This window comes from Barbatula barbatula, assembly GCF_947034865.1.
Source record: "Barbatula barbatula genome assembly, chromosome: 4".
Lineage (NCBI taxonomy): Eukaryota > Metazoa > Chordata > Actinopteri > Cypriniformes > Nemacheilidae > Barbatula > Barbatula barbatula.
The window spans coordinates 21794318-21809875 of NC_136768.1; the positions used below are offsets into that span (position 1 = coordinate 21794318).

General features: G+C 48.1%; 2 protein-coding genes across 2 annotated transcripts; both read left to right on the top strand.

The window, feature by feature from the left end:
• Positions 1-313: 313 nt before the first annotated feature.
• Positions 314-688, top strand: LOC306893281 (histone H2B-like; the record flags this gene model as incomplete). Its single annotated transcript, XM_079455054.1, has 1 exon — positions 314-688. One exon carries the CDS (start codon positions 314-316, stop codon positions 686-688), a length of 375 nt encoding a protein of 124 aa, XP_079311180.1.
• Positions 689-13893: 13205 nt separating this feature from the next.
• LOC306893290 (uncharacterized protein) lies at positions 13894-14527 on the top strand (the record flags this gene model as incomplete). The annotated part of the gene is given in 3 exon segments (XM_079455062.1): positions 13894-13936; positions 13939-13979; positions 14342-14527. Coding segments are annotated over 3 exon segments (270 nt in total).
• Positions 14528-15558: the final 1031 nt, after the last annotated feature.

The following is a 15558-nucleotide window of genomic DNA, read 5'->3' on the forward strand; positions in this document are numbered from 1 at the left end:
CCTCGTGCGTGTGTTTCTTCTAGGTCCTTGTACACACACGTTTAACGCCTCAGCTAACGGTTTGATTATCGATTCATTGTTGTGGTCGCGTTCAAACATGAGGCTGTGGGCGGTAAACGTTATCATTGGCTGTCCGACCCGTTAGAGTCTGAGCTGACCAATAGAAACAGTTTAAGGGTTTGGCCGACGAAGACGCGCAATTAGAGCAGACGCCCCGGGACGTGACGCTATATATTTGCATGTGGGAGTGAATAAAGACCCCTGCGCGGTGACCATCGGTTACTTTTCGTCTGATCTTTACCGGATAAACGTCATGCCTGAACCAGCCAAGCCCGCGCCCAAGAAAGGATCTAAGAAGGCAGTCACAAAGACCGCAGTGAAAGGAGGAAAGAAGCGCAGAAAGTCCAGGAAGGAGAGTTACGCCATCTACGTGTACAAAGTTCTCAAGCAGGTCCACCCCGACACCGGCATCTCTTCCAAGGCGATGGGCATCATGAACTCTTTCGTCAACGACATCTTTGAGCGCATCGCCGGCGAGTCGTCTCGTCTCGCGCACTACAACAAGCGCTCCACCATCACGTCTAGAGAGATCCAGACCGCCGTGCGTCTGCTGCTGCCCGGTGAACTTGCTAAACACGCCGTGTCTGAGGGCACCAAAGCCGTCACCAAGTACACCAGCTCCAAGTAAAGCGCAGCTTTTATCCCCTGCATCAAAAGGCTCTTTTAAGAGCCACACATGATGTCAGTTAAGAGGGCTTCTGTTCGGAATCATACTGTGTTTTATGGCTGTATAGTTTAAATTGACTGCAGCGTTACATTTAGTCATTTAGCAGATGCTTTTATCCAAAGCTTAAATATAATTCAGGGAGCAATAAAGCGATATGTCATACAAGAGCAATAGTACAATAGATGCTAAAACGCGTCCTTGAGCCCTGGTAAGGCGCAATATAAATAAAACACATTATTATTGTTATTAATACAAAGTTACTAGTGTCAACCAAAGCTAATCCGCTTTCTGTGCATTTTTGGATTTTGAAACATTTCTGCCAATAGCCGCCATGTTTTCTCCCTGAATCTTAGTGCAGAGCAAAACGTGATTGGCTGAAGTTAGAACGTTCCCTATTGGTCAACAAAAGCGGAATGTACCCGATTGGCTTGCGTAGATAGTGGGCGGAGTCCACTTATTTGTGGATTGTGCGCACGCCTTGACGTTAGAAATGCTTCAAAATCCACAAATGCACAGAGAGCCATCCACAAATATGAATTGGCGTTTTAGAGAATTTATCCCAACTAAACCAGTAAATCAGCCGTGATCAGAATGATAGCTTACTGACGCTTTGCTGGACAGCATCTATTCACAGAGTAGTCATAACGTGAAACTCTCTATTGTTCCCTAATGGTTAAACAATATGATTATATTTACTTACTATATTGCGAAATACATATATATATTTTAACTAATGAATTGAACTAAATATTTAGATAAACTTGTTTGTAACGTCACGTGACGTGTGCAGGGATCTGACTGTTTGAAAAGCCGACCCCACAAAATAGTGGGATCCTATGACGAAAGAATTGTGAGGTGTATGCTGTCTGGCTTCCAGCGTGGAAGATGGCGGCGCGTGAACATCGCGAGGCTCAGCGTCTCTCCAGTTTTAGCATTTATATAGTGTATTTCTTGCTCATCTCGGGTCTGTTCGTCCAGAACAGTTGTGCATTTACATCGTACACCCGGCAGGAGCTTTTGGATATCAGTTTACGCATGTCCGGAAGTTGCATCAGCAACATTCAACTCGTCCCTGAGATCGTCAGAACATCCGATGCTACGCACCTCACACGGCCGGGCGGAAGTGCTCGTCGGCGGCGTCGAGATCGTAAACAAAGGCGGGGGAAGCGCGGAGGGCTAAGAGCTAGGCTAAAGCTAACACCACACTGGCTCTCTTTACCCAGCATTTTCCTTGCTAATGTTCGATCATTAGTGAACAAAATGGACGAGATTAGACTCCGCATCATCAACAGCAAAAGACTTTTGAACTGCAATGTCATAATCTTCACGGAAACATGGCTACACAGCGGTATACCGGACAACGCTATTGAGTTAGCGGGCTACAACACAAACCGGGCGGATAGAACGGCAGAGGAGGTGGATTGTGCATCTACATCAACAAAACTTGGTGCACGAACTCTGTTATTGTCGGGAGACACTGCTCGGCTAACCTTGAGTTTCTCATGGTTAAATGTAGACCGTTTTATCTGCCACGGGAATTCACTTCCACCATTATAAGGCAGCTTATATTCCACCGGATGCTGATGCCAAGCTTGCTATGAAAGAACTTCATGCAGCCATCAGTAAACAACAGACTGCTCACCCGGAGGCTGCATTTATTGTTGCGGGAGATTTTAATCACTCAAACTTAAAGACAGTGCTCCCTAAATTTCATCAGCATGTTTCCTGCCACACAAGAGGAAACAAAACTTTGGACCATGTCTACACAAACATGGCTAAAGCTTACGCCGCGACACCCCTCCCCCACCTGGGTCAATCTGATCACCTTTCTTTGTTCCTCACCCCCAAATACATCAATCGTGTGAAGCCATCAGTAAAGACCATCAAGGTGTGGCTTGCGGGGGCAGACTTTACACTCCAGGAAAGGTTTCTACACACAGACTGGAGTCTGTTTGCTTCTCAGGCCACCAGTGGCTCTCACACGGACATCAACAGCTACACCTCTTCTGTATTGGACTACATAAATTCCACCATTGATAGTGTCACAACCCAGAAGCAGATCACCACGTACCCTAATTAGAAGCCATGGATGAACAAGGAAGTGCGCCTCCTGTTGAAAGCACGTAACACTGCCTTCCGATCGGAAGATGCACAGGCCTATAGTACTTCTAGGGCAAATCTGAAGAGGGGCATCAAAAAGGCCAAGCACTGCTAGAGTGAAGCTAGAGGAGCATTTTTCCAATTCTGACCCTCGACGCATGTGGCAGGGCATCCAGGCCATCAGTGATTACAAACCCAACCATTCCACCCCCTTAGCCACAGATGCCGTCTTCCTGAACAAGCTTAATGACTTTTATGCTCGCTTTGAGAGAGACAACAAGGAAACAGCTACCAAGCTCACACCCTCTGCTGACCACCCAAACATCAAATTAAATTCCACTGATATTCACAATGCACTAAGTCGGATCAACGCGCGCAAGGCTGCTGGCCCAGATGGCATCCCTGGTCGCATACTCCGGGCATGTTCAGAGCAGCTCGCTGGGGTCTTCACGGACATCTTCAACCTGTCCCTCGCCCAAGCAGTGGTTCCAGCATGTTTTAAATCCACCTCCATTGTGCCCATCCCCAAAAATTCAAACCCGACGTGCCTGAACGACTACCGCCCGGTAGCACTCACACCAATTGTCATGAAGTGCTTTGAGCGGCTGGTCCTGGCACACCTAAAGGACTCTCTACCACCCACACTGGACCCATACCAATTTGCCTATCGAAACAATAGGAGCACAGATGATGCAGTGTCCATGGCGCTGCACTCCGTGCTCACACATCTGGACAATAAGGACACTTACGCACGTATGCTGTTTGTAGACTTCAGCTCTGCTTTCAATACCGTCATCCCTTCCAAGCTAATCATCAAACTTGGAAACCTAGGCATCAACAACCCTACCTGCAATTGGATTATGGATTTCCTGACGAACAGGCCTTAGCTTGTTAGGTTAGGCCCCATCTGCTCCACCACCACCACCCTCAACACTGGTGTACCACAGGGCTGCGTACTGAGCCCCTTTCTCTACTCCCTTTTCACACTCGACTGCAGGCCTGTGAACGGATCTAACTCCTTCATCAAGTTTGCAGACGATACAACGGTGATTGGTCTCATCAGCAACAACGATGAGACTGCATACAGGGAGGAGGTCCGGCACCTGGCCACATGGTGCACAGACAACAGCCTGCTCCTTAACACCTCCAAGACAAAGGAGATCATCGTGGACTTCAGGAAGGCGAAAGGAGACACACACGACCCCATCCACATTAATGGAATGGCTGTTGAACGTGTTTCCAGTTTTAAGTTCCTGGGGACTCATATTTCGGAGGATCTGTCCTGGACCACCAACACCTCATGCCTGGTCAAGAAGGCTCACCAGCGTCTCTTCTTTCTGAGGACACTGAATAAGAACCAACTGTCTTCAACTATCCTGGTGAACTTCTATCGCTGCACGATAGAGAGCATCCTGACCAACTGTGTCACAGTCTGGTACGGGAACTGTTCTGTTGCTGAGCGCAAGGCACTGCAGCGGGTGGTGAAAACAGCCCAGCGCATCACAGGGACTACACTTTCTGCCATTGAGGACATCCAGAAGAAACGCTGTCTGCGTCGAGCTCGCAGCATTCTCAAGGACTCCTCTCACCCCGCTCACAGACTGTTTACTCTCCTGCCTTCCGGTAGGCGCTTCCGGTGCCTCCGGACAAGAACCAGCAGACTAAGAAACAGCTTTTTTCCCAGAGCTGTTTCATTATTGAACTCTGCCCCCCACTGATTCCACTACCTCTCATACCCTTAACTCCAATGCTGCTACAACATTGTTTACATTGCACTACAGGGCTGCATGCATGACTGAACTGTACACACCAGTACTTCATGTATCTGCTCTACCGGACTGTTTACACACACACAGCATCATTTGCACTCTATACTGCTCACTTGCACACCAGGAATATTTAACTGAATGCTCATTTGCACTAATGGACCACTTCCATAACTGCATTAACCTATCTACTGCACTGTAATTCTATTAACTGCATCTACTCATCTATTGCACTGTAACTTCAATAACTGCATTAACTAACCAACTGCACGGTAACTCTATTAACTGCATCTACTCATCAATTGAACTGTAACTTCAGTAACTGCATTTACTAATCTACTGCTCTGTAACCTATAAACTGCATTAACTCATCTTCTGGACTGCAACCTATTAACTGCATTAACTCATATACTGCACCGTAACTTTAATAACTGCAACTTCAACAACTGCATTAACTCACCTATTGCACTGCAACTTTAATAGCCAATGTCAATAATTTATGCATACCTAAGTCACTTGCACTATTTTAGTCTAAATTATTATCTGTTCATATCCACCTGTACATTAATGTTAATAGTATATAGTCATCTGTATATATTGTTCATAGTATATACCTACTGTCATATTTTCTACTGTCTAACCTACTGATAACAGATAACCTACTGTCATATTTTCATAGAACATTTTTACTGCAAAATATTTTTATAGTCCATGCCCACTGTATTATATTCTCACTATTGTATTCTGTATTTATTCTAACTGTATATCCTGCACTTGCTAACTGCACTTCTGGTTAGACCTAAACTACATTTCGTTACACTGTACTTGTATATGTGTAATGACAATAAAGTTGAATCTAATCTAATCTAATGTTGCCACTTCAGTAAACGGGATAAAAATAACTTAGTGTAGTTTACGTCGCATACGTCAATTATAAGCGATCAGAATCTGACAGTTTCGAATAAACTACCCAGGCCAATAAAAACGGGATCTTACGAAGTGAGTGGTAAGATATAAGAAGCAAACATCATTTAGCCCGGCCCTATCACAGACTTCTAGAACATTACCGAACACCTTAATCATAAGTGATAACAATTATTATGACTTCATATTATTGATGTTGTTTGTTTTAGATTGTTATAAGTATGGAATGTTTTTTTTTGTATATTACTTTTGTTCAGTATGTCTCTGAATTTACACCTGAGAATCCACAATCATGACAGGCAAGCAAAGTACATTTACATTTACATATTTGTTCTCCTGACTGCAAGGAGTGCTTTTGTGTTGCCCTATGAGCTCTGCGGTCAAAAGGGTGTAGGGTTAGGTGCTTTAAAACATCTGCACAATGTAATGTTTACATATTAACATTAAGAGAACATACATTAATGTAACTACAATGATGGTGCAAACACTGATCTAAAATAAAAGGTAAACATATAAGGTAAAGGGTGCATTTGGGGTTAGTCACACAGATGCATTGCAACATTCTCATAAAGAAATTTACTTTGCATGACACCCCTGGACATTATGTTTAAAAAGTTTCTGTACTGTAATACACACTTTATTTACACTTTAAATTGGACAAATACATTTTTATATCATGTAGCTGTATACAAATTCTAAAGCGGTTTCAAATCTGTCTTTCTTTTTCAGAGAGGCAATTTGTGTTTGCCTCAGTGTCTTCACTGAGACTATATAGTTCATCCTCTAACTGCCCTTACTGCAGGACTGCAGTCACACTGACAGACACATCCGTCACCCCTGCATTTTCGATATGCAATATTTTACAAAGAAGCAAAAACTTGTAATTTACTCTGAGAAACGTCTAATAGGAAGTTCCCCTGATAAATTATTACTGTGTGTTTAATTAAAGTGATGTTTTCTAAACCATGCTATTGCACTGATGGAGTGCAAAGCCGGAGTCACTGGCATTGCCAACGTGCAGAAAAACTGTTGCGAGACCAGGGGATTCACGAGTTCGCCCTCGCTAATAAACAGCTCCTTGTTGGGATAGATGGTAAAGCATGGGAATGAAGGTTATGCGTATTTGGCGTGTTGTGCAGGGAGTGGGCTCCGAGCCCGCCGGATCTATCCGAACCCGGAGCACTCTACCCTGCTCAGAGCAAGTGCTCCGGGCTCGGAACCGGCTCGAGCCCAGAACACACCCCCCCAATGCAAATAGAGCTGGACAACCGCCGGAGTACGCATACACCCCCCCAAATGCCATGCTGTGCGTTACGGAGGTACAACCTGAATTTTAATAAACGAAAGGATGAGGGCCTGTTTAGGGCTATCGCTGCTGTGATACTAACCTCATTGCTCGTAGTGTCTGCTGCTACAGAGCTTTGTTGGAAGCTCGGGCCCCTGCGGGGGCAGTTGCTGCTGTGATACTAACTTCTTTGCTTGTAGTGTCTGCTGCTACAGAGCACTTGTTGGAAGCTCGGGCCCCTGCGGGGGCAGTTGCTGCTGTGATACTAACCTCATTGCTAGTAGTGTCTGCTGCTACAGAGCACTTGTTGGAAGCTCGGGCCCCTGCGGGGGCGGTCAACCCTTGTGCGACCAATGCGCTTGCGTGACCAATGCACGAGTGTGACTGGGAACCCTTGTGCGACCAATGCGCGTTGCGTGACCAATGCACGAGTGTGACTGGGACCCTTGTGCGACCAATGCGCGTTTCGTGACCAATGCACGAGTGTGACCCTTGTGCGACCAATGCGCGTTGCGTGACCAATGCACGAGTGTGACCCTTGTGCGACCAATGCGCGTTTTGTGACCAATGCACGAGTGTGACCCTTGTGCGACCAATGCGCGTTGCGTGACCAATGCACGAGTGTGACCCTTGTGCGACCAATGCGCGTTTCGTGACCAATGCACGAGTGTGACCCTTGTGCGACCAATGCGCGTTTCTTGACCAATGCACGAGTGTGACCCTTGTGCGACCAATGCGCGTTGCGTGACCAATGCACGAGTGTGACCCTTGTGCGACCAATGCGCGTTGCGTGACCAATGCACGAGTGTGACCCTTGTGCGACCAATGCGCGTTGCGTGACCAATGTACGAGTGTGACCCTTGTGCGACCAATGCGCGTTTCGTGACCAATGCACGAGTGTGACCCTTGTGCGACCAATGCGCGTTTCGTGACCAATGCACGAGTGTGACCCTTGTGCGACCAATGCGCGTTGCGTGACCAATGCACGAGTGTGACTGGGACCCTTGTGCGACCAATGCGCGTTTCGTGACCAATGCACGAGTGCTGCGGGGGCGGTCGCTGCTGCGATACTGGCTTCATTGCTGGTGGTGCCTGCTGCTACAGACCACTTGTTGGAAGCTCGGGCCCCTGCGGGGGCGGTCGCTGCTGCGATACTGGCTTCATTGCTGGTGGTGCCTGCTGCTACAGAGCACTTGTTGGAAGCTCGGGCCCCTGCGGGGGCGGTCGCTGCTACGATACTGGCTTCATTGCTGGTGGTGCCTGCTGCTACAGAGCACTTGTTGGAAGCTCGGGCCCCTGCGGGGGCGGTCGCTGCTGCGATACTGGCTTCATTGCTGGTGGTGCCTGCTGCTACAGAACACTTGTTGGAAGCTCGGGCCCCTGCGGGGGCGGTCGCTGCTGCGATACTGGCTTCATTGCTGGTGGTTCCTGCTGCTACAGACCACTTGTTGGAAGCTCGGGCCCCTGCGGGGGCGGTCGCTGCTGCGATACTGGCTTCATTGCTGGTGGTGCCTGCTGCTACAGAGCACTTGTTGGAAGCTCGGGCCCCTGCGGGGGCGGTCGCTGCTGCGATACTGGCTTCATTGCTGGTGGTGCCTGCTGCTACAGAACACTTGTTGGAAGCTCGGGCCCCTGCGGGGGCGGTCGCTGCTGCGATACTGGCTTCATTGCTGGTGGTTCCTGCTGCTACAGACCACTTGTTGGAAGCTCGGGCCCCTGCTGGGGCGGTCGCTGCTGCGATACTGGCTTCATTGCTGGTGGTGCCTGCTGCTACAGACCACTTGTTGGAAGCTCGGGCCCCTGCGGGGGCGGTCGCTGCTGCGATACTGGCTTCATTGCTGGTGGTGCCTGCTGCTACAGAGCACTTGTTGGAAGCTCGGGCCCCTGCGGGGGCGGTCGCTGCTGCGATACTAGCTTCATTGCTGGTGGTTCCTGCTGCTACAGACCACTTGTTGGAAGCTCGGGCCCCTGCGGGGGCGGTCGCTGCTGCGATACTGGCTTCATTGCTGGTGGTTCCTGCTGCTACAGACCACTTGTTGGAAGCTCGGGCCCCTGCGGGGGCGGTCGCTGCTGCGATACTGGCTTCATTACTGGTGGTGCCTGCTGCTACAGAGCACTTGTTGGAAGCTCGGGCCCCTGCGGGGGCGGTCGCTGCTGCGATACTGGCTTCGTTGCTGGTGGTGCCTGCTGCTACGGAGCACTTGTTGGAGGCTAGGACCCCTGCGGGGCCGGTTGCTGCTGCGGTACTGTCTCCATGGCGAGTGGTGCAGTCTTCGAGACTTTGAGAACAACGTTGTGAGATGGAAGGGCTGGCTGCCTTGTTAACAAACTGTATTGTGGTGCCGCCTTCAGCAAGGAAGACTGGCTCAGCCGAGCCCCAGATGTGAGAACCATCTCCTCCGAAGGTGTTCCCGGGTGTCAAAGCTGGACAACTGGTAACTTGTGAATGCGACACCTGCTTGAGTCGATTGGTCCGAAGGTGATGCGATCTTCAAGGAGTCATGAGTCAAAGTGGCTGAGGTTTGAACTAACATCCGAGACTATCAGATGATACGGGCAAGGAGTGTTTGCTGGGCTTCCCTGAGGAGCGACAAGTCTGTCCGGATGTAGCTTCTTTTTTTATTATTTTTATTTTTTATTTTTATTATTAATACTACATACAACAAACAGACATACATTACATAAACACATACTGTAATTTAACAAGACATCGCATTGACTTGGCTTCCATAAACATAACACAACATAACATTAATAACAAAAAGGCTAAGGATGATTTGCGTCCAGGATGATTACAGATATGATTATCAGGGATGAAATTGATGACCGGAATGAAAAGAAGGGAGGATGGGGGGGGGGTGCGGATGGTAGCTCTAAGAGTGTGAATGAGGTGGTATTGGGATGGGGGTGGGGAAGGGGGCTGAGGGGTAGTGAGTATGTGAGGATGTATGTGTGTGTGTGTGTGTGCATATGTATAAGGCTGGTTTGCTGTTGGGCCAGGAGGAGAGAAGCTGGAACATAGAGAGGGAGAGAAGGAGGGTTTCAGGAGAGGAGTTGTAATTATTCTATTAATGATAAGTATAATAATAGGAATAACTTATTGCCTGGATGATTGCCTGACTGATTGCCAACCTGGGCACCCATTAATGGCCACAGTTCCACCCAGCCCCTGCAGTTATACTGCGACGAGCTGACAGAGGGGAGGACCTGCGTGCCACCCACCGCCCCAGGCCCCCAGCATATGCACACATCCCCCACTACCACGACCAACCACACCTCGCCCCCAGACCTTCACCCAACACGCCACTCTTGACCTAAATATGTACAGTATGTGAATGGCTAGGTTGAGGGGTCTATCTAGAATGTAGCATTAAAAGAAGTGGGCATGCATGGTGAATATCTGTCAGGATTTCCCCATGCACACCACACTTACCCTGTGTAAAATGTATGCCTCAACAATGTGTGCATTAAAATAAGTGAGGCATGCAGATAGACACCTGATGAGGCATCTACCTGCACTCCACTCTTACCCTAGCCTGTTTTGTAGTTTTTGTTTATGTATGTCACCTAACATGTAGTGCGATTAAAAGAGAGTAAAGCGTGCTGTGTGCTTCCAGGACAAGGCGTGTGCATGAGCGTATGAGGAGGGTGCACACCGGGGGCCCAGGGCCAATAGATAACCCACAGGACCCAACCAATGCCAAAACCACACAGTGACCCGCCAGGACCGAGTCTTCCAAGCCATCCAATGGGGCCCCGGCAGAATAACGATGGGAGAGGCAGAGAGAAAGAGTGAAATTAGTAAAGTTATCAGAGAATGTAAATAAAAGGGGGAGGGAAAGAAAGGGATGCTATTTATATTACTACTACTACTACTACCACCACCACTACTACTAATAATAATAATAATAATAACAACAACAACAACAATAATAGTTCCAGCTACCCTCCCCTGCCTAGTGTTCGATGATATGTGTATCTGTTGATGAAGTGTATTATGATCGTGTGGAGATGGAACTCAGGCAAAGATGGTCAGGACTGTAAGTAGGTGATAATGTCCGGATGTAGCTTCTAAAAGCCTCAGATGACCAACGGCCTAGGGCTTGGATCTGCGGCTGGGATAAGCCCTTTTGGGCGGCTGTGGTAGCTGCGCCTATGCGGAAGGAGTGACCGGAAAAGTTGTCTGCTGGGATGCCAGATTGGAGCAGGACGGCTTTGAGGTGCTTCTGAAACCAGAAGCGTGAGGCCGGGCGATTAGAGTCGTCGACGAAGAGGGGACCCGATAAGGCCGCTGACCGGGGTTGTCTGTAGCGAAGGTAGGCTAGGAGGGTTCGATATGGCTGAATCGGTGAATTGATGTTGAAAACGTAGACGAAATGACCTCTCCTGGTCTGGTCAGTCTTACTTTGCTTAATCGAGTAAGAAATCGTCTCCGAATCCAGCACCTGGAGGTCATTCATGGTGGGGTGAACTGAAGGGTCGAATTTGGATGTGGTGGTGATCTCTGAGCATCGTAGAAAGCCGAAGAACGCCAATGTGAACATGGAGTCAAGTGTGCGGGCAACATGTGTGGAGTGATATCCCTTGCGGAGGGTGGAGATGCATTTGGTGAGAATCTCCAAGGTAATGGGCCTCCTAGCGTCCTGACGGGCGGGTTGGGATCTTCGTATGCCTTGGATAACCATTGATGTTTGGGAGCTTGCTATGGCCGGTGACGGGGAGTTGAAAATCAATTTATGGAAGAACTGGAGTCCGCTGAGGTAACCTCTGATGGAGCTGGCCTGAAGGTTTTTTGCGGTGTTGAGAAATTAGATGTATGAGGTAATTATGAGGAGAGAAAATTCTGGGAAGGGAATGCTGAAAGCCTGGTGAAACGATCTGAAGCTTCTCCACGCCGTGAGGTATGATTGCAGGGTCCTGGGGGAAACTGCCTTAGTTATGGAATTGAGAGAGGCATCGAGAAGCGTTTGCAGTGGGTGATTCACTGGAAGATCAACTCCGGATAAGGTTGTACAGGAATAGGCCTGGGGTCCGCTTCGAGCGCCAGCAGCCTGGACTTCTGCCAAAATCTGCGCTCTGATGTTGCTGGAGACTGGTGGAGGTTCCATCACATGCACGTGTGGAGGCGCTGGCATCGCAGCGGCTGTGGCCAATGAAAACGTGGGGCGGAGATATGAGGCCCAGGGACTGAGGCCTGTGACTCTAACGGAGGCAGCCTCACCCCAGAAATCAATTCCGGCGCCGCGGGCCAAGATCCAGGGGCGGAAAAAGCGAATCTAATGGCGGCCGCTTGTGCGTCTAACAGAGATAGGCTCGGGGTAGCGGTGGTAGCGGTGTCAAGGAATTGTGGTACGGAGACCAGCGCTTGTGTCCCCAGCGGAGGCAGCCTCGCACTGGGGAGCCAAGAGCCCGGGGCGGGCAAGGCGAATCTAATGGCGGCCGCTTGTGCAACTAACGGAGACGTGCTCGCGCTAGCGGCGGAAGCGAAGAACTGCGGTCCGGAGACCAGCGCTTTTGACCCCAGCGGAGGCAGGCTCGCACTGGGGAGCCAAGAGCCCGGGGCGGGCAAGGCGAATCTAATGTCGGGCGTTTGTATGTGTAACGGAGACAAGCTTGCGCTAGCGACGGCGCCAAAGAATTGTGGTCCAGAGACCAGCGGTTGTATTCCCACCGGAGGCAGCCTCACGCCTGAGACGTATGGGTGAGCCAGGGCTCCTGAGAGTTGCCGGCCAGCCTGTACGGGGCGGTCATCTACAGTCGCTGTGCTGTCCCACACGTTGAGCTGATATGCCGCGGGCTGCCGGAGGTGCTCGATCGGGATATCCGTGGCTTCTAGCATGACCTGAATGCTTCCAAGACTTGCCGAAGGCTTGCTGCGTCGGCTCGAGTGAGGGAGGCCTAGCCGAGCCGCGGAGGTAGATTGCCCGTGCCTGGAATAGACGGGACCCCGAGCCGAGCCTGGCTCGTTATTGACAGCCGATCGTGACAACCTCATCGAGGGGACGTCAGCCTGGGACGACACGTAAAGGGTGTAGAGCTCTAGTTTCGACATCCGCCTGCTGAATGGGACGTCCGCGTTGGCAAGGGCCAGACGAAGGCTCTGGATCGTCCACTTGCTGCATGCAGATATCTTGGGGAGCGCAGAGGCGTATGATTACGCCGGTGAATGAGGTGGAGATCGTGCCGGTGGGAGCGATGACGAACCCTTCCTCTTAGATGCACGCCGCTCAGAGCGGCGGGGATGGCGGCCCCGCGGCGAAGCTTGGAAATAGTCCGTATAATCCGACCCTGAGCTGGAAAGCTGGGGTGCGCATGATGGCACCGAAGGATCTGGAACGTTTGCTATTTTAGAGACCACGGGAGACTCTGACATAGTGGCGAAGCTTGACTATGCTTATCTGACAAGATGCAACAGGTAAGATTGTTTGTCTATTTATGATAGAGCTTGCAGGAGCTGATAGGGTAGATACGGTGATTGCTGATGGTGAACCAGCCTAGATCATTAAGTAGAGATTACGTGCTCGGCTGATAGGTGATTGCTGATGGTGAACCAGCCTAGATAATTAAGTAGAGATAGCGTGCTCGGCTGATAGGTGATTACTGCTGATGGAACATCGGGCTGATTTATATGCTTAGGTCCCTCCCGAACTTTGTTAATAAAACATCATTTTCAAATCTCATCTGTTGTGTTATTTTTAACTTTGACCTAGCACAGTTTATTGTATAATTTTGTATGTGCAGCTGTATTTACATTTACATATAAAAAATCCCCTGAATTCAGGTTATGAAGTGACAGAAAAATCTTCAGGTTTGACAATTTCTCTGTAACATCAGTTCAGTTGCTTGTTTTATCAATCCATTTTAGAATGCTACATCTTTTTTTGTTCTTTATTTCTTAGTGGCCCAACAACCCACACATGAGCAAAAAGATAATTTTTCTGATGACAGACTTTCAGAGGAGCGAGCTAATACACAAATTCAACAAGAAACCCATGTAGTTTTGGAGACAGAAACACATAAAAAGTTGTTTCAAATGTCATAAATGCGGAGCTGACTTTTCCAACACATCCAATCTGAGGATGCATGAGAAAATGCAACATGGATTGGAGCAACCTATGCTATGCATAGATTTTATGTGGCGCTGTACGTCACACCAAAGGAACTACACGGGCCAAGAGTGCCAGTCCATGTCTAGAAATCGCTTCTCCTAGGACAAATTTACTGCGAGTCAGATATTTGCAGAGACATGGCAAAGATAGCAGCCCAGTGTGGACACCCTGGAACTGAATGCCACCACCTTCGAAGAACTATCACTGCACAACGCTATATTCCTCCACAAACACTGCATCTTTGGAGCAAATGTTAAACAGAGTTTAAAGGACTAATCTCAAAGTCAAGAGCCCAGGAATGTACTTACATTCCTGGGCTCTTGACTTAGAGTTTAAAGGACTAATTTCAAAGGACTTACATTTGAAGGCCAGAGAAGAGGAGGTTGATTGTGTCTTCCCTATTTTTTGGGGGGGATATGGCTTGTCACAGACTTGCATTTACTTTTCAGTATTTACTAACCTCAAAGACCACTGGTGTCAGCTTGGGCGAACCATTGTGACATTTGACACGCAGTCTTTGTTTACTGCCCCCACATTGACAGTGCCATCTTCCAGAGTTGTGTCCACAGTCACGTATGCATGTGGTGGGTATTCCAGGAGCATCCATCATTACTGAGAGAACATTCAAATGCAAGTCCTGAAACAATAGAGGACCTTGAGGAGAAAGAACAAGAGAGGGATTATGAATCACATCCAAAATGCTTTTAAAATGTGTTATTTTGGGCTGTGAACCGCATTAGTGTTTTTTGTTTGTTTCAAAGGCAGCTGAAATGGAAGCCAAAAACCTGAAAATGTCTTCTGAAGTGCTTCAATCTTGTCAGCTAGTACACCTGTGGTTTACCATGCCACAATCATGTTGAAAGATGTGTCAACTGAAGTAACACAAACCGGAAATTAAGAGTTTCAATAGAATTTAACCAAATTGAAAATACTGATACAGTTTGTGCTCCGTGATTTTACGGTTTAAGTTGGCTTTTTTATTGAATTATTAAAAAGTATTGCTGTATTGTGAAATCATGTTTTAATAGGCTACTCTGCATCTACATTATTACACAACTTTTTACACAACTGTAACAGTTCCGGTAAAATGTTACCTGTAATGTGTCATATTACTCCCTGCCATTAGAGGGCTCTAAGGAGTCTTTGTCAGGGAGATTAGGAAGCAAGTAAAAGCAAGGAGTGTCTGCTCTAGCCATGCTTTCATCAAAGAAACCCTGTTTGAGGAACAATAACGTTCTACATCTCGATGATAGTTTAATGGTTTCTTTTTCCTCACTAGATGTTCTATAGGAAATGGTTTTGTTTGTTGAATCTCGTGTTGTATTGTTTATTTTGTTTTGCTTTGTCCAGAGGGTTTTTTGTATCTACTTGATTTGAGGACATCTCAACGGGTTCAAGATTTACATGTGATGTGTTCCACAATTTTGGATTAAATCTGAGTTTCTTGATTAACTGTGGATTACCTTTTGATGGTGTAATGGAAATTTTCTAGTCTAGCTTCTTGATGTGTCTATCTATATGTTTATGAAGTTTCTATCTATGTTTTCTTCTCTATGTTATCATGTTTTTCTCTATACGCGTCATACCACTCTGCCTTTGCCCTCGAGCAGAGGCCAAGATGTTCTGTTTGGAATAACGGGCATCACT